The sequence below is a fragment of the Hoplias malabaricus genome, chromosome X2, assembly GCF_029633855.1.
Source record: "Hoplias malabaricus isolate fHopMal1 chromosome X2, fHopMal1.hap1, whole genome shotgun sequence".
NCBI lineage: Eukaryota > Metazoa > Chordata > Actinopteri > Characiformes > Erythrinidae > Hoplias > Hoplias malabaricus.
The window spans coordinates 35225977-35238628 of NC_089819.1; the positions used below are offsets into that span (position 1 = coordinate 35225977).

At 35.7% G+C, this 12652-nt stretch overlaps 1 protein-coding gene across 1 annotated transcript; it reads right to left on the minus strand.

The window, feature by feature from the left end:
* Positions 1-800: 800 nt before the first annotated feature.
* Positions 801-12611, minus strand: LOC136676175 (DNA-directed RNA polymerase III subunit RPC6). The gene is made up of 9 exons (XM_066653017.1): positions 12356-12611; positions 10259-10376; positions 8768-8835; positions 8615-8682; positions 7204-7316; positions 6975-7118; positions 5748-5855; positions 3674-3865; positions 801-2670 (listed from the first exon to the last, which is right to left on the minus strand). The coding sequence occupies exons 1-9, from the start codon at positions 12409-12411 to the stop codon at positions 2593-2595; spliced, it is 945 nt and encodes a 314-aa protein (XP_066509114.1). The 5' UTR covers positions 12412-12611; the 3' UTR covers positions 801-2592.
* Between the last annotated feature and the right edge of the window lie 41 nt (positions 12612-12652).

The following is a 12652-nucleotide window of genomic DNA, read 5'->3' on the forward strand; positions in this document are numbered from 1 at the left end:
CTGAGGTTTTGAATCACTCAATCACTGAATAACATCAGCTATTTTTGAAATTGAGGCAGGACTCATTATCCTGCTGAAGAGGTCTTCAAATCTGGACCTTTGATCCAGGTTTCAGGCCTGGTATTACATTATAGCTGCAACTGCTTATTCACCTGACTATCCAGGTATAGTGTCATTTGAAGACTGTGGCATAGATTGTCCGCATAATACATTAATATCAGCATAATAGATTTAGCCCAGGTTTTTATACCAGATGCCCATCCAGATGCCACCATCCCATTTATCCAGACTTAGGACCAGCACTATAAACACACCCGCATGTGCACCTATCCAACTATATTTTAATAAACTTTTTTTTTTTTTTGATGCAAAGAAAAATTTGTCAGAGCTCAACAACCTTGGAGGAGAACACCAACTCTCAGTTCTCCTCAGCTAGACCTTTGCATTGTTACCAGTCCCACACAACTGGAAATGCTGTATTTCTGAGTGAAATGTGCTTTCTCCTCCCTAAACATTAATGACCAAAGTTACAGAACATGTGACCAACAGCTGCTCTTCAATCTCTGGGGTGGCTGACCACCTCAACAGGGTCACATGTATTGCTTCTTCTGAACTAGTGTGTTTGTTTTTTTCAGTCACTGCCATTGCTGGGTTAAATGGCACAATATCTTTGTAGTGCTGTGCACTTCCAAAAAAGCATGTTTCCCAAAATTTTGTGATGGGATCAGTCCAAAAAAAAAGCAATGGTTAGCCACAAGCTGTTTGTATTTATTTATTCAAAGTTAATCAGAATAAATTTCATAATGTTTCGTAACTTCACTCCCATTCTTTACTCACCACCAGGTATTCCAAAACTGCTTTACTAATTAAATAAACAATTACTGAGAAATTTTTAGATTACAGTGATTTGAAGAAGTCAAACATTCAGATGTAACCAAAAGCATACAAAACAACCCTAACATAAAAATCAGATGGAATATAGAGTCAATTAATTACATAATTGAGGAACTCAATAATTGAACTGTGTTGTGAAATGCACTAGCAGATTTTGTTAATCACACAGTTTGCTTTCCAAATATGTAAGATTTTAAAGATGCCCTTTCAGAGATGCAAATGTGAAGGACTAAACAGAAGTAAAATATAGGTAAATATAATTGTTATTCAGGAAAAAAAAAACTCTCCAGAATGGTAACCACAAAGGAGAAGGAACAAACATCTTTTAATAGGAATCTATGGGGTGTGGCGAGAAAACTATATATTGGGGACACAAGGTAATATATTGAGACCACAAAATAATATATTGTGGCCATAATATGTTGAAGGCACCTATTAATACACTGCGGCCACAAAATATATTGTGGAGAAAAGATAATATACTGATGCCACCATATAATATATTGAAGCCACAGGAAAAAATTTAGGGCCATGATATAATATATTGCTTATATAAAGGCTTACTAGGATTTAATTTTTTTTCTGATGTTGTTTTTATTTACTTGCTCTTAATAGATTTTTATTGCTTCTGATTATCCTGTAGCACTTTGAGATTTTCTTGAAATTTAAAGTGCATTACAAATAAAATGTATTATTATTATTATTATTATTGCGGAAATTAAATAAAATATTATATTGTGGCCTCTGTATATTACTCTGTGGCCATAATATACTATTTTGTGGCCCGAATATATTACATTAAAAACAACCACCATATCACCTTAGGGGCAATTTTTTTTCAAAAATATTTGGAGCATTTCTACTAATCCACTTGTCCTAAGGTTTTTATCCCAGTGTGATTCCGTCTGACAGTCCATCTATTCCAACAACTTTAAAAAGGGCAAAAAATAGAGATGTTTGTTCCAACAATATGAAAAGAGCAACAATTGAAGGGATAAAGAGCATCTTGAGTGCCAGAGTGGTGGTGCTGCTATTATATTTGCTTATTTTGTTCCTTTATTTAATTGAATTCCATAAACTGATACTACGGAAGCCCTGAAGGGCAAAATTAAAAGAAAGGTTTAAAGAACATTCCTGAGACTATGTTCCAGATTACTTTTTTCTGCTTGTTACATACAAATCTAAAACATTTTCCTACTTGTGTGGTGAGCTTGAAGGGTAAAAATATATACTTTTTAATGGCTAACACTCAGCATATTATACCAGTTTTGATCAGCAGGAGGAGGTAGATATTTTTCAGTTTCCCCACAGGGATTCACTGAAACAAGAGGAAAAAATCTGAGAAGTTGGGTGCTAACAATTGGCATGTTGTACCAGCTTTGCCCAGAACAGCAAGTTGGAAATCACTAGTAGGAAAAACAATTAGGGAAGAAAAAAATATATATTGTCATGCTTTTGATGGCACAAATTGTACAACTGATTTTCAACTGTTATTGGTGTGTTTAACAGGCAAAAAAAAACAAAAAACACTTAGCCTCAGGAACATACATTTAAATTTTATTTTCATCTAACACAGATAGAATATAAATAAAACTTTTTATTGCGTCAAATCGTTGCAGAACACATGGCACTTTCTCCACAGAGGGGGGGGGGGGGGGGGGAAGAAAAAAAAATATATATATTGCCCACAGCTATAGGTCAGAAATCCAGCCACTCAGCCATGTACACACAGGTGGAGGGTGAGATTTCTCCACCTTCGTGACAGTCATCAAACACCTGGAAGAAAAACAGAAAATCATGATGTTATAGCTTTCGCTTTCAGCAGATACAATGTCTGGGCCAAAAATTAACAGAAAAAAAATGAAAAACTAAAGAGTCGTTTTTTTCTAATTGCAAAAAGAGCAGTTGAAAGACAGCATTATTATTCTACCCATTACCAAGTTCCCTCTTTTTGCTTTTGTTAGTTTGCTGCTCACTGATTAATTCTGAGATCTTAGGCAAAAACGGGTCAATAATGGGTTATGGGCGTTTCAAGAAATGTGTTCCTCTGTTGTCATTTTAACGCAATCTGGATGGAGGAATTTCATCACTGAGTAGGGCCATGTCTTTACTGAAGTGAGTGGTGTAAACATACCACTAACTCTGGATCTGTGGCAGACCTGACATCACTTGAGTTTCTTGGCAATTATATGCAATTATATTTTCAAATTGATGCCAGTAACATGCATAAACAAAAAAAAAAATGGAAATGGGGCAACAACAGACAGCTAATGCTGTATAATGTTTAAAAAGTAAAATAAAATAAGCACATCTTGTACAATTGTGAAGGCACAATTTTAAAGGAATTCCTTTTTAAAAGGAATGCCTTGCTCATTTCAGAAAGATATTCACATTCTGCATAGATTCATACAGCATTACAAAACAAAAAACAATAATTCCACTTATGACACCAAGTTTTAAAAGTCAGTTGTTAAAAGAAAAAGTGATGCAACACAGTGATAAACAGGCACCTGTCCCAAGTTTGTAAAAAATAATAATAATAATAATAATAAAAATCATAAGACGTGTCATTAATTAAAAGCAACAATTTCAAGCAGCACTATGAGACAAAGCACACATCTCAAGTTTTGGACCTTTGCTGGGAGGACATTTAAGCAACTGGACTTCTCAGAATTCGAGTATGCCTAATCATCATTAAGAGTACAGTTACTCTGGGTCAGCGTGTCTGGAGTGCGAACATCACTGAATTCACTGGTTGTGGGATAACTGTAGTATTTACCGGACAGAGGCCACAGGGAGTTTTAACCAGGCCTGTTGGCTGGATGATGGGGTACACTCCTCTGTAGAGCTTCATCTGACCATCCACACATCCCACTGTCCCCTCTTTAGCTGCAATGATGGTCATCTCCACCTTTCCATCATAAATTAGTGTGTTCAAGATAGTCTCTATGTCCTCCATGGACAGATCCACCTGCACACATGAGCATTGTTTAACCCCTTCATACACCTCCACAACATTACAGATTAGCAAATTCCGCACATGTTCATAACAGGAAGGAATATGTAGGGACAAGATATTCCAACATTCCACTATTAATAATACAGTGATCCCTCGTTTTTCACTGGGGATGTGTTCCAAGACCACACACGAAAAACTAATTTCTGCGAAGTAGAGGAAAGATATATATATTTTTTATGTATTTAACGAGTATTTGGACTTTTAAAACCCTCCCTGTACTTTTAACAACCCACCCTTTGCATTAAACAGTCATTCTATAATGTTTTTCAGCTGGAACTACATGTGATATCCTACCAGTTTCTTTAATAGAGTAAATCCTAAGCTGTGATTTAGCGTAAGTAAATTTCACTCGGATGTGGACATGAACAATACATGTACTGTATGTAAGAAATACTTGTAAATTATATATTTTGTCACCTACAGGCCTAGTCTAATACACAATAATAATAATTTAAAAAATACTTTTAATTTACACACCATAAGAAAATGAAATTTTTTAGGCGATATAGCGGCCATAAACCCCCTTGAAAAAACCCGCTAAGTAGCGAATCCGCGAAAGATGAACCACGAAGTAGCGAGGGATTACTGTATTTTTTTTGGCAGCATCAATATTGTATCTTAGGCCTTAATTTTGATGCATTTCTCTGTACTTAGATAAGAGCAAAAAGCTGTATCTCTGAACATTTAGAAATGAAGTTAAATGGTGGTTGCAGAATTCAAGGAATTGTGAACATCACCAGCTGTGAGAAATAATGAAAGTGAACAAATTTATTTCACACTGGCAGTTTCTATATGATCTGTCATTTTTTTATTAAAGCAACACTACATAAGATTTGCTATATTTACTCCTGGACTCCCCCTATAGTTCAAGTGTTTAATTTACTCTTACAGTGCTGTCCTGAAATCAGAGGAAGTGCAGTTTCTGGAGTGCTGAGCAAGGAGTTATAATGACATTAGTTCTCACTATTACAGATCAATTAAACATTACAGTGATTTATAAGCTGTAATTTTGAGGTAAAATTAAGGCCTAGTGATGCTTTAACATATTTGCAAATATTTTTTTTTACCCCTTTTAATATGGCAATTAAACTTTCTTTAAAACTTTCTTTATCCTAAACTTTTGCCAAATTGTCTGCACAATTATTAGCCCTCTACAATTATATAAATTCATTTCAGTCATATTTAGCCAATTGGTCACCCTAGAGACCCTTTCACACATACACTGTAACTGTTCCAGAATTTGCCCAGAGTAGTTGTATGTGAAAACGCAAACACGCACAAAATTTGCTTTGGACGTTATCCAACAAGACCCCTAGTAGACTGTGTAAATTTGGAGTCGGCGCATGTGCGAGCACAGACGCTAATGTTCAGGGAAAATTACGTGCATGTGCTGCACAGACGCTGACCCATTTTAACATAAACTAGATGGAGGATTTTCATCACCGAGTAGGGCAGTGTCTTTATCGAGGTGAGTGCCATGAAAATATGTGTGCATCATGTGCAGACACACAATAACCTGGAGTTTCTCTAGAGATTCAGGTGTGAAAGAGGCTTAGGACTCCCTACACTTGGAAAGCTGAGACACCACCTAGATTCAAACATGTGCTCTCCTGGTGGTAAGGCCAATACTTGAAGCACTGCACCACTTCTGTGGCTTTTTGTTTCTTACTGTCTAAATACAGTGTCCAATTAAACTCAAGATTTTATTCAAAACAAAGCAGCTCACTTCAGCTGAACATATACCAACGTGCATTCAAAGAAATGTTAGTCAATATTAAATGTCAAGCTGCTGAAAATAAAGTGCCTAAAGTAACAGCCCATGATTGAGACTTGCTTTGCTAATGCCAAGCTCGCAGATGTACTTCCACACTTCATGTGATGTGGCAAATGAGCTGTTCCTCTGCACCATGGGACTCTGTTTACTGTCTCTCGCTGCCTCTGCCTGGAATACACATATGAACAAATTTTCACTGCTGTTATCAACATAGGCGCTGTCCATTATGTCAGAATATTTGCACATTACAAAAAAAGGCAATGTAACTTCTCTATGGAGCAAGAATAAGGTAATATTCTCATTTCAGTTCATGCTTTTTAAAGTCTGGAGTCCTCTCCCTTGATTAAAAAACATTGTCTTATGTTATGAAATTTGAAATGTCGCATTTCCATTCACTCTCAGATTTACTATTTCATTCATTACATTTGCTTGGAACTATTTGTAAATTAAATGAGTAAATATTTGTATTAATCGAGCAGTGTCAACATTTTCATTGTAATCATTTTATATTAGGACTACTCCATCTGTGAATGAAGAAGATGGTGTCTAGAAGGCATACAGAAAGCAACATTTTTGTACTCATGGTTAAAACATTACTCTAAGAAAGTGTCAATATTTTCAATAACTTTCAATAATTGAAACCTCTTTAAGAAGCAAACTTAAACAAAACAAAATTATACAATTAAAAGTGCAGTTATACAGCTAGACAGCTGTGTGTCACTCACAGCAACTAATAAACTCTGTGTATCGATGACTGGAGTAAAATAAATGACAATTGGCAGATATAATCTGTGTGTGCAAGATATCACATGGACAATGTGGACAGCTATATGCAAATTATTTAAATGAAAACAGCAAGTGTGGTTGCACAATCTTGCTTTCTCTGTCAGACATGCTGTATGTATCTCAGGTTTTCTTTGCATTTTCCCATAACCCCAACCCTTATTTGCTCTGTCTGTGACTGCCTGTCTTCAGTTTCTTGGTAAAACAAAAGAATAACTGAGATAATGATATTAAAGCAATGCCAGCCCTATCCACACTATGCTCCACGACTATTGAGCATGTGCACATTGTGATGACGATGATGCTACAATGATATGTAATGCAGTGTTGTGCTATACAAATTAATGTGGTCGGTCTTAAACATGTGGGAAATTGAACCCCTGCTGTATGGATCAAATGATGCTACTCCATAGGCCATACTAGTAAAAGCTTGGCTTTGTGCAACAACTATCAGCTAATCTTAAAATCAGTCATGTTGAATTTACCGAATTAGACTTTGCTTACCTTGCTTTGTAAAAATTTAAAGCACTGCTGATTGAGAACCTCCACAAACTCAGACTCAAAATCCTGATCACTGTACCATGCTCCTCCAGTGACTGAGCGGTCAGGCTGCAGGTTATACAACATATATACCTTCTTTTTCGAGGCCTAAACACAAAAGCCAAAGGTCAGTTAGAAAGAAGTGTCTTGAAAGTTTACTTAATACTTTGGTTTCAGTAAAGCCGTAACTCACTGCAACAGACTTCACAGCTTTGATGAGCTTTTTGCTCTCAAGGTTCTTCAAGATTTTGTTAATTTCAGTCAGAGGAAGGTTGCTCTTATACCGGATATCCCTGCTCCAGATTCCTGTAAATGGGAGCGCATGCATTCTTTAAGGCTTTTAAGGTGGCATTGTGTATGTAAAAGTATGAAATAAAATTTTGAAAGATTCTGACCATATTTCAAATTTAAATGAACAAAACATTTGAAATAATAACAAAAGGTCTAATTACACAACACACTACTTATTCAGATATCAATAGATACATTTATGATCTTTTGGAACCAAATGGCTTTAAATTTGATCATCTCTGGCCTGCAACTTGAACTTGACCAAACATGGTTGTCTCTATTAATGTCTTGGCAAGAACTGAGATGACTGGCCAACAGCCTTCAAGCAATTAAACAGGATGTTTTCAATTGTGGTGAAATGCCTTTCTCTCTTCTTGTTTATGTTCAAAAGCTCTGTGTCTTTTAAAGAGAAACAGTATGATTAAGGTGGAAAAATGACTGTTTGTATGTGGCTGTTTAACTTGTCTTAAATATTTTTATTCATTGTTTCAATTACCAGAGAAACTCATTTGTAATTTGAGTTGGTTAGATTTGTAGCAATTTTGGTATTACTTAAAGGAACACTAGGTAGTACTTTTTCCTTAAAATTACAGCTTGTAATTTGTGATGGTTCACTGACCTGAAATAAAGAGAACAGAACCTCTCATGGGGCTATTCCAGGCTTAGCACTGCTGAAACTGCACTATATATCTTTTAGGGGAAGGTAGGAAACCAACTAAAGAAAAATACCATAACAGTCCTTGAGCAAGACTCCTAACACTGCATTTGCCCACCACTGTAATTCAAGTCTCCTTGCAAGACTCGCTGGATGCGTGCGTCAACAAAATGCCATAAATGTAAATCCAACATTAGCCTCCAAGTTATATAGTGCAGTTTCTGCACTGCTGAGCCCAGAGTAGCAACGGCAGTTGCTCTGTTCTTACTATTACATGTCAGTGTATTATCACAAATTTAACCATGCAATTTTAAGGTAAAAAAAAAAACTACCTAGTGTACCTTTAAGTAATCTGAACCAGCAAAAATAAGTCAACATAACCCAGCGTTTCTCAAACTGTGTGGCGCGTAGGTATTACAGGTGGGGTGCAAGGAATCGAAATTAGATTTTGTATGCCTGTCTTTATTAATGCCTTTCTGTTTTGCCAATAAGGCTTACTCAATAAAAAGCCCCCACTCACAATGGATTCATTCTTTTAATATGTTTAAGGACAAACAGTCATTAAACATATTAAAAGAACATTAGGAGTTCAGAAAAATTTTGCTTGCCTGGAAAAATTGCCTGCAAAGAAGCCAAAGATGAACAAGCATTCATTTACCTTTATTACCAGCATCTTCAATGATCTGGTAAACAAGCTTCTCTTGGTTGTCTGAGCCCTTCATTTTACTGACAACATATAAAGAGTTTCCAGACATTATATATAATATTGCAGATATTACTGGCAGCCTTTCAATAACTGAAAGGCCCTTACCTTGCTGACTGGGCATCTTTAAGTCTGTACAACAAACCATTGCTGCTCCGGAGAAGATCTAGTTGGCCCTGAGCACAGAAAAGTTGGATAGGGCATAAGCATATATATGATTTATGTTTGCATAATGCAGGGTAATTTTTCTAACACATCCACCAATCTCTTACAGTTTCTTACAATGCTGGACATGTTCTTTATTTTGCAATTTGTAGAATAATAAGGACAGAGTTAAATTTATAAAATTTCATAGTGTAAAATTCATTATTATGTTGGTTCTATTGTGTTCTATTGAAGATTTAAGGAAGGACATTTACTATTAGGAGAGAGAGATAAGAGAATAACATTTTTCAGTTGTTGTGCAGTTTAGAGTATATTTGGATATTTTAGAAAATGCTGTTAGTGTTGACAGTGATTTTTTGAGAAATTAAGTTAAATTTATTAATGTTTTATAAAAGTATCTGGATGTGTGGATGAGGCCTGAGCGAGCATGGTATAATCTGGAGTATACCCAGGTATAAAATGCCATCCAGAAAACACAAAGCACTGACATGACAACAAGAGGATAAACATATGGGCTTTGATGTTAACCTGAAGGTTGCACTGTAACCAATGTTTCTTTAAAATGATTTTGATATGGCCGAAAAGAAGGAAAAAAGACAATAGTGTGAGTGTAAAGTAAATAAATTCCCTTGGAATGCATTTAAATGCAATGCACTGTGTGTATAGTTTTTCAACAATATAGTTAACAACAATAATGATAATATTAAAGTAAAAAGAGCTATTGTATCAGAATCTGTATCTGTATCAAAACAAAATCAGCCCATCATTGCATTTTACACAACCAATTCACCTACCAACATAGTGGGAGGAATCCCAGGTAGACACGTGAGAAACACACCAACCTCACATGCTCTGGTTTATCTGCTCTACATTTTCAGCATCTGTTATACACCATGCCTTCACTCAACATATGTGCACTTCATCCCCATGCAGCTGCTCCTAATATTTGATGGGAATGGTTAAGCGCAGACTTTTATTAAACCTAACCTATACAGACTTTTTTTTATTAAAACTCTATGTTTTAAACTTTACTTGACCAGAGGAGGACAGTTCTTTTTTGTGAGTCTTGGATCCTCCCATGGTTTCTTCCTCCAGCTTCCAGCAGTTGTTACTTGCCACTGATGCATTTGGCTTGCTCACCTGGTGTTATTAATTTAGATTTTTGCTTTAATCCTCAATGTCTGTAAAGCTAGTTTTTTTGACAACCTCAGGCTGTAAAAAGAATTATACAAATAGATTTGACCTGACTTGACCAAACTCTTCACAGACTGTCACTCAAAGTGAGGACTGAATCGTCAATAAATAGTTAATCTTTAAATAAAAATGAGGCTTGAATCCACAACTCCAGGACCCTAGTCAGTTATAGACCTCACTAGTGCTCCCGTGACTGAAGATCTTTGTTATCAGTTTGTTAGTGAACAAAATGTATCTTACCACAGACAGCAGACGGTTGATTGCCATGGCTCGCTGCTGAGCCTCCACATGAGGCATGTCGTTCTGAATGACCTGGTCAGTAATCCCATGTGGGAACTGCTGACACAGCTCCTTTACCCTTAACACAGAAAAGTTTGAAATAGTTTAAATGGCTGAACCATAATGAAATCAAACTTTTTCTCAACATGGGTCACAAAAGTTTTTTTAATAAATACATTTTAAAAAATTGTACGTATTTAAAATTGTTTAGAAGTAGCTGCAAAATTGTCTGTCCAATTTTGATTGGCTCAGTTGAGAGAAAATTTTACTGTATTTACTGGATTAGCTTAACCTGATGTCTGCTGCAAAGACACAGTCTAGGGTTGAGCCGTAACAGAATGAGGTGTGTGTTATGATTAATGTATGGGAAATTAATAACTGTAACAGAGATGAAAATGTGGACAAGAATGTAGATGAAAAGGACAAATGGAAACACGGAATGGATAACGGCAGCCATCCCTGCTCTGGTGAAAAAAAATATGTACACAGTTACAAAAACCTTTACAAAAATAAATCTAACGTCAATAACCAAAAATCAGAATCAGAATCAGAATCAGAAATACTTTATTGATCCCAGGGGGAAATTGCAGTTATTACAGTAGCAGCCAGTTGTAAAAGAATAAACACTCTAATAAAAATTTAACACAAAAGGAATTTTTTACAAATATGTACACATCTATAATAATAAATACGGATATACTGTATACAGCAGTATGAGTATTGCACATTTGAGTTGTTACACTCATAATTAAAAAATTTGTTCTATTGTAATTACTGTACATGTGAAAGGTGTCGTGCTTTAAGTGTGGAAAACTTAAGGGGCAAAACAATCTTGTTGTCGAAGTAGGAATGTCACAAAGACAAAACCAAGAAAACACAGAATTAAATATGTACAACAAAATCACAAAAGCACAGACCACAAACACGGCTGTCTAGCAGTGTACACTTTAACACAGTATTTAAAAAAAACAACTAACAAAGAAATAGCTTTATAAATATAAAAAGAATTATTTTCATTCATTTATCAAACATTATTGACCTTATTTCCCTGTTTCAGCATCTTTTCTCACTTTAGCCAAATACGGATCAGGACCACCAGGCTACAGAGACTTTTCTTCCCACATGCCATAACACTCCTGAATAGTTAGTCACTACAAATACATTAAACACTCCATCTTCTGGCCATTTCTAGTTACATTTTGTGGTGTATAATACTAAACAAAACACTCCATGCTCTGTACTTAAACTCTCAGACTAGTGTGTCTTCAGATTCAGCTGAAGAGAGAAGGAATGTGTGGTGGTTTGTTTTTTGTACTATTGCTATCTGATATTTTGTAATATTGTTATCTGATATTTTGTACTATTGCTATCTGATAAGTTGGTGACTGATCTGGATAGACTCATGGCTCAGTCGAGGTCCAGACAGAGGTCTGCCATTTCATCTGTATAGATAATATTTACAATGATAAAGTAATTTATGAAACATTGGGTAATATTTGGCCTTAGACTACACTGTATGTATGCATTACAAACTTGAAATTATGTTTAAAGACTACCAGTCTTTATATTTATTAACAGTGTTAACATTTTTTATCGCATATACGTAATTTGAATAAACAGAGATACTTGTAGGGGTATAATCGATGACAGGAAGGGGACTTTAAGGCATATACATTCTCTCAAAACTAAGGATGCGTATTTGCAACCATTTCCGAGGTCTGGCTCCTATCACTGCCGCTACAAACAATTCTGACTCAGCAGATTTCTTTACAACGGGACACTTCACAACAACAAAAACGTTGGGTGACTTTGTTTCCATCTTATAGTATAATTATGCGGACATTTTTGACATAGAAAATATAATTATTAAAAGTAACAGCACACTAATGGCCGAACGACCTCAGCCTCTCTCTGGAACTTACAGCGTATTAACATGTTTATAACACATTTTAAGTCTATTAGTCTGAGAGGTATGTTTTAAGAGTATTTTTAAAGTGTAACACTGCATTTTAAAAAAAAAGAATTAAAGTATCTGCAAAGCCAACATCGTATTCTTACCTGTTTTCAATATCCACAGGATCCGTGGACTCCTTTTTGACTTTAACGTCCGCCATTGCTCTTTTCTGAAATAAATATCAGTAGGCTTTCTACTGTTTAAATGGTATATTAAAGAGTCTTGTCACTCCAAACATCATTATCAACACAGCAGCATATTCATTAAGTGCTGCGTCCTAGAGTCCTTTCCTCTGAAAGCGTGTGGTGCCCCATAGAGCGCCTGATCAAAACTGGGCTTAAAACGTCCACGTTTGTGCTCATAACAGACTTCCAATTTTTAAACAGTAATTTATATGAACC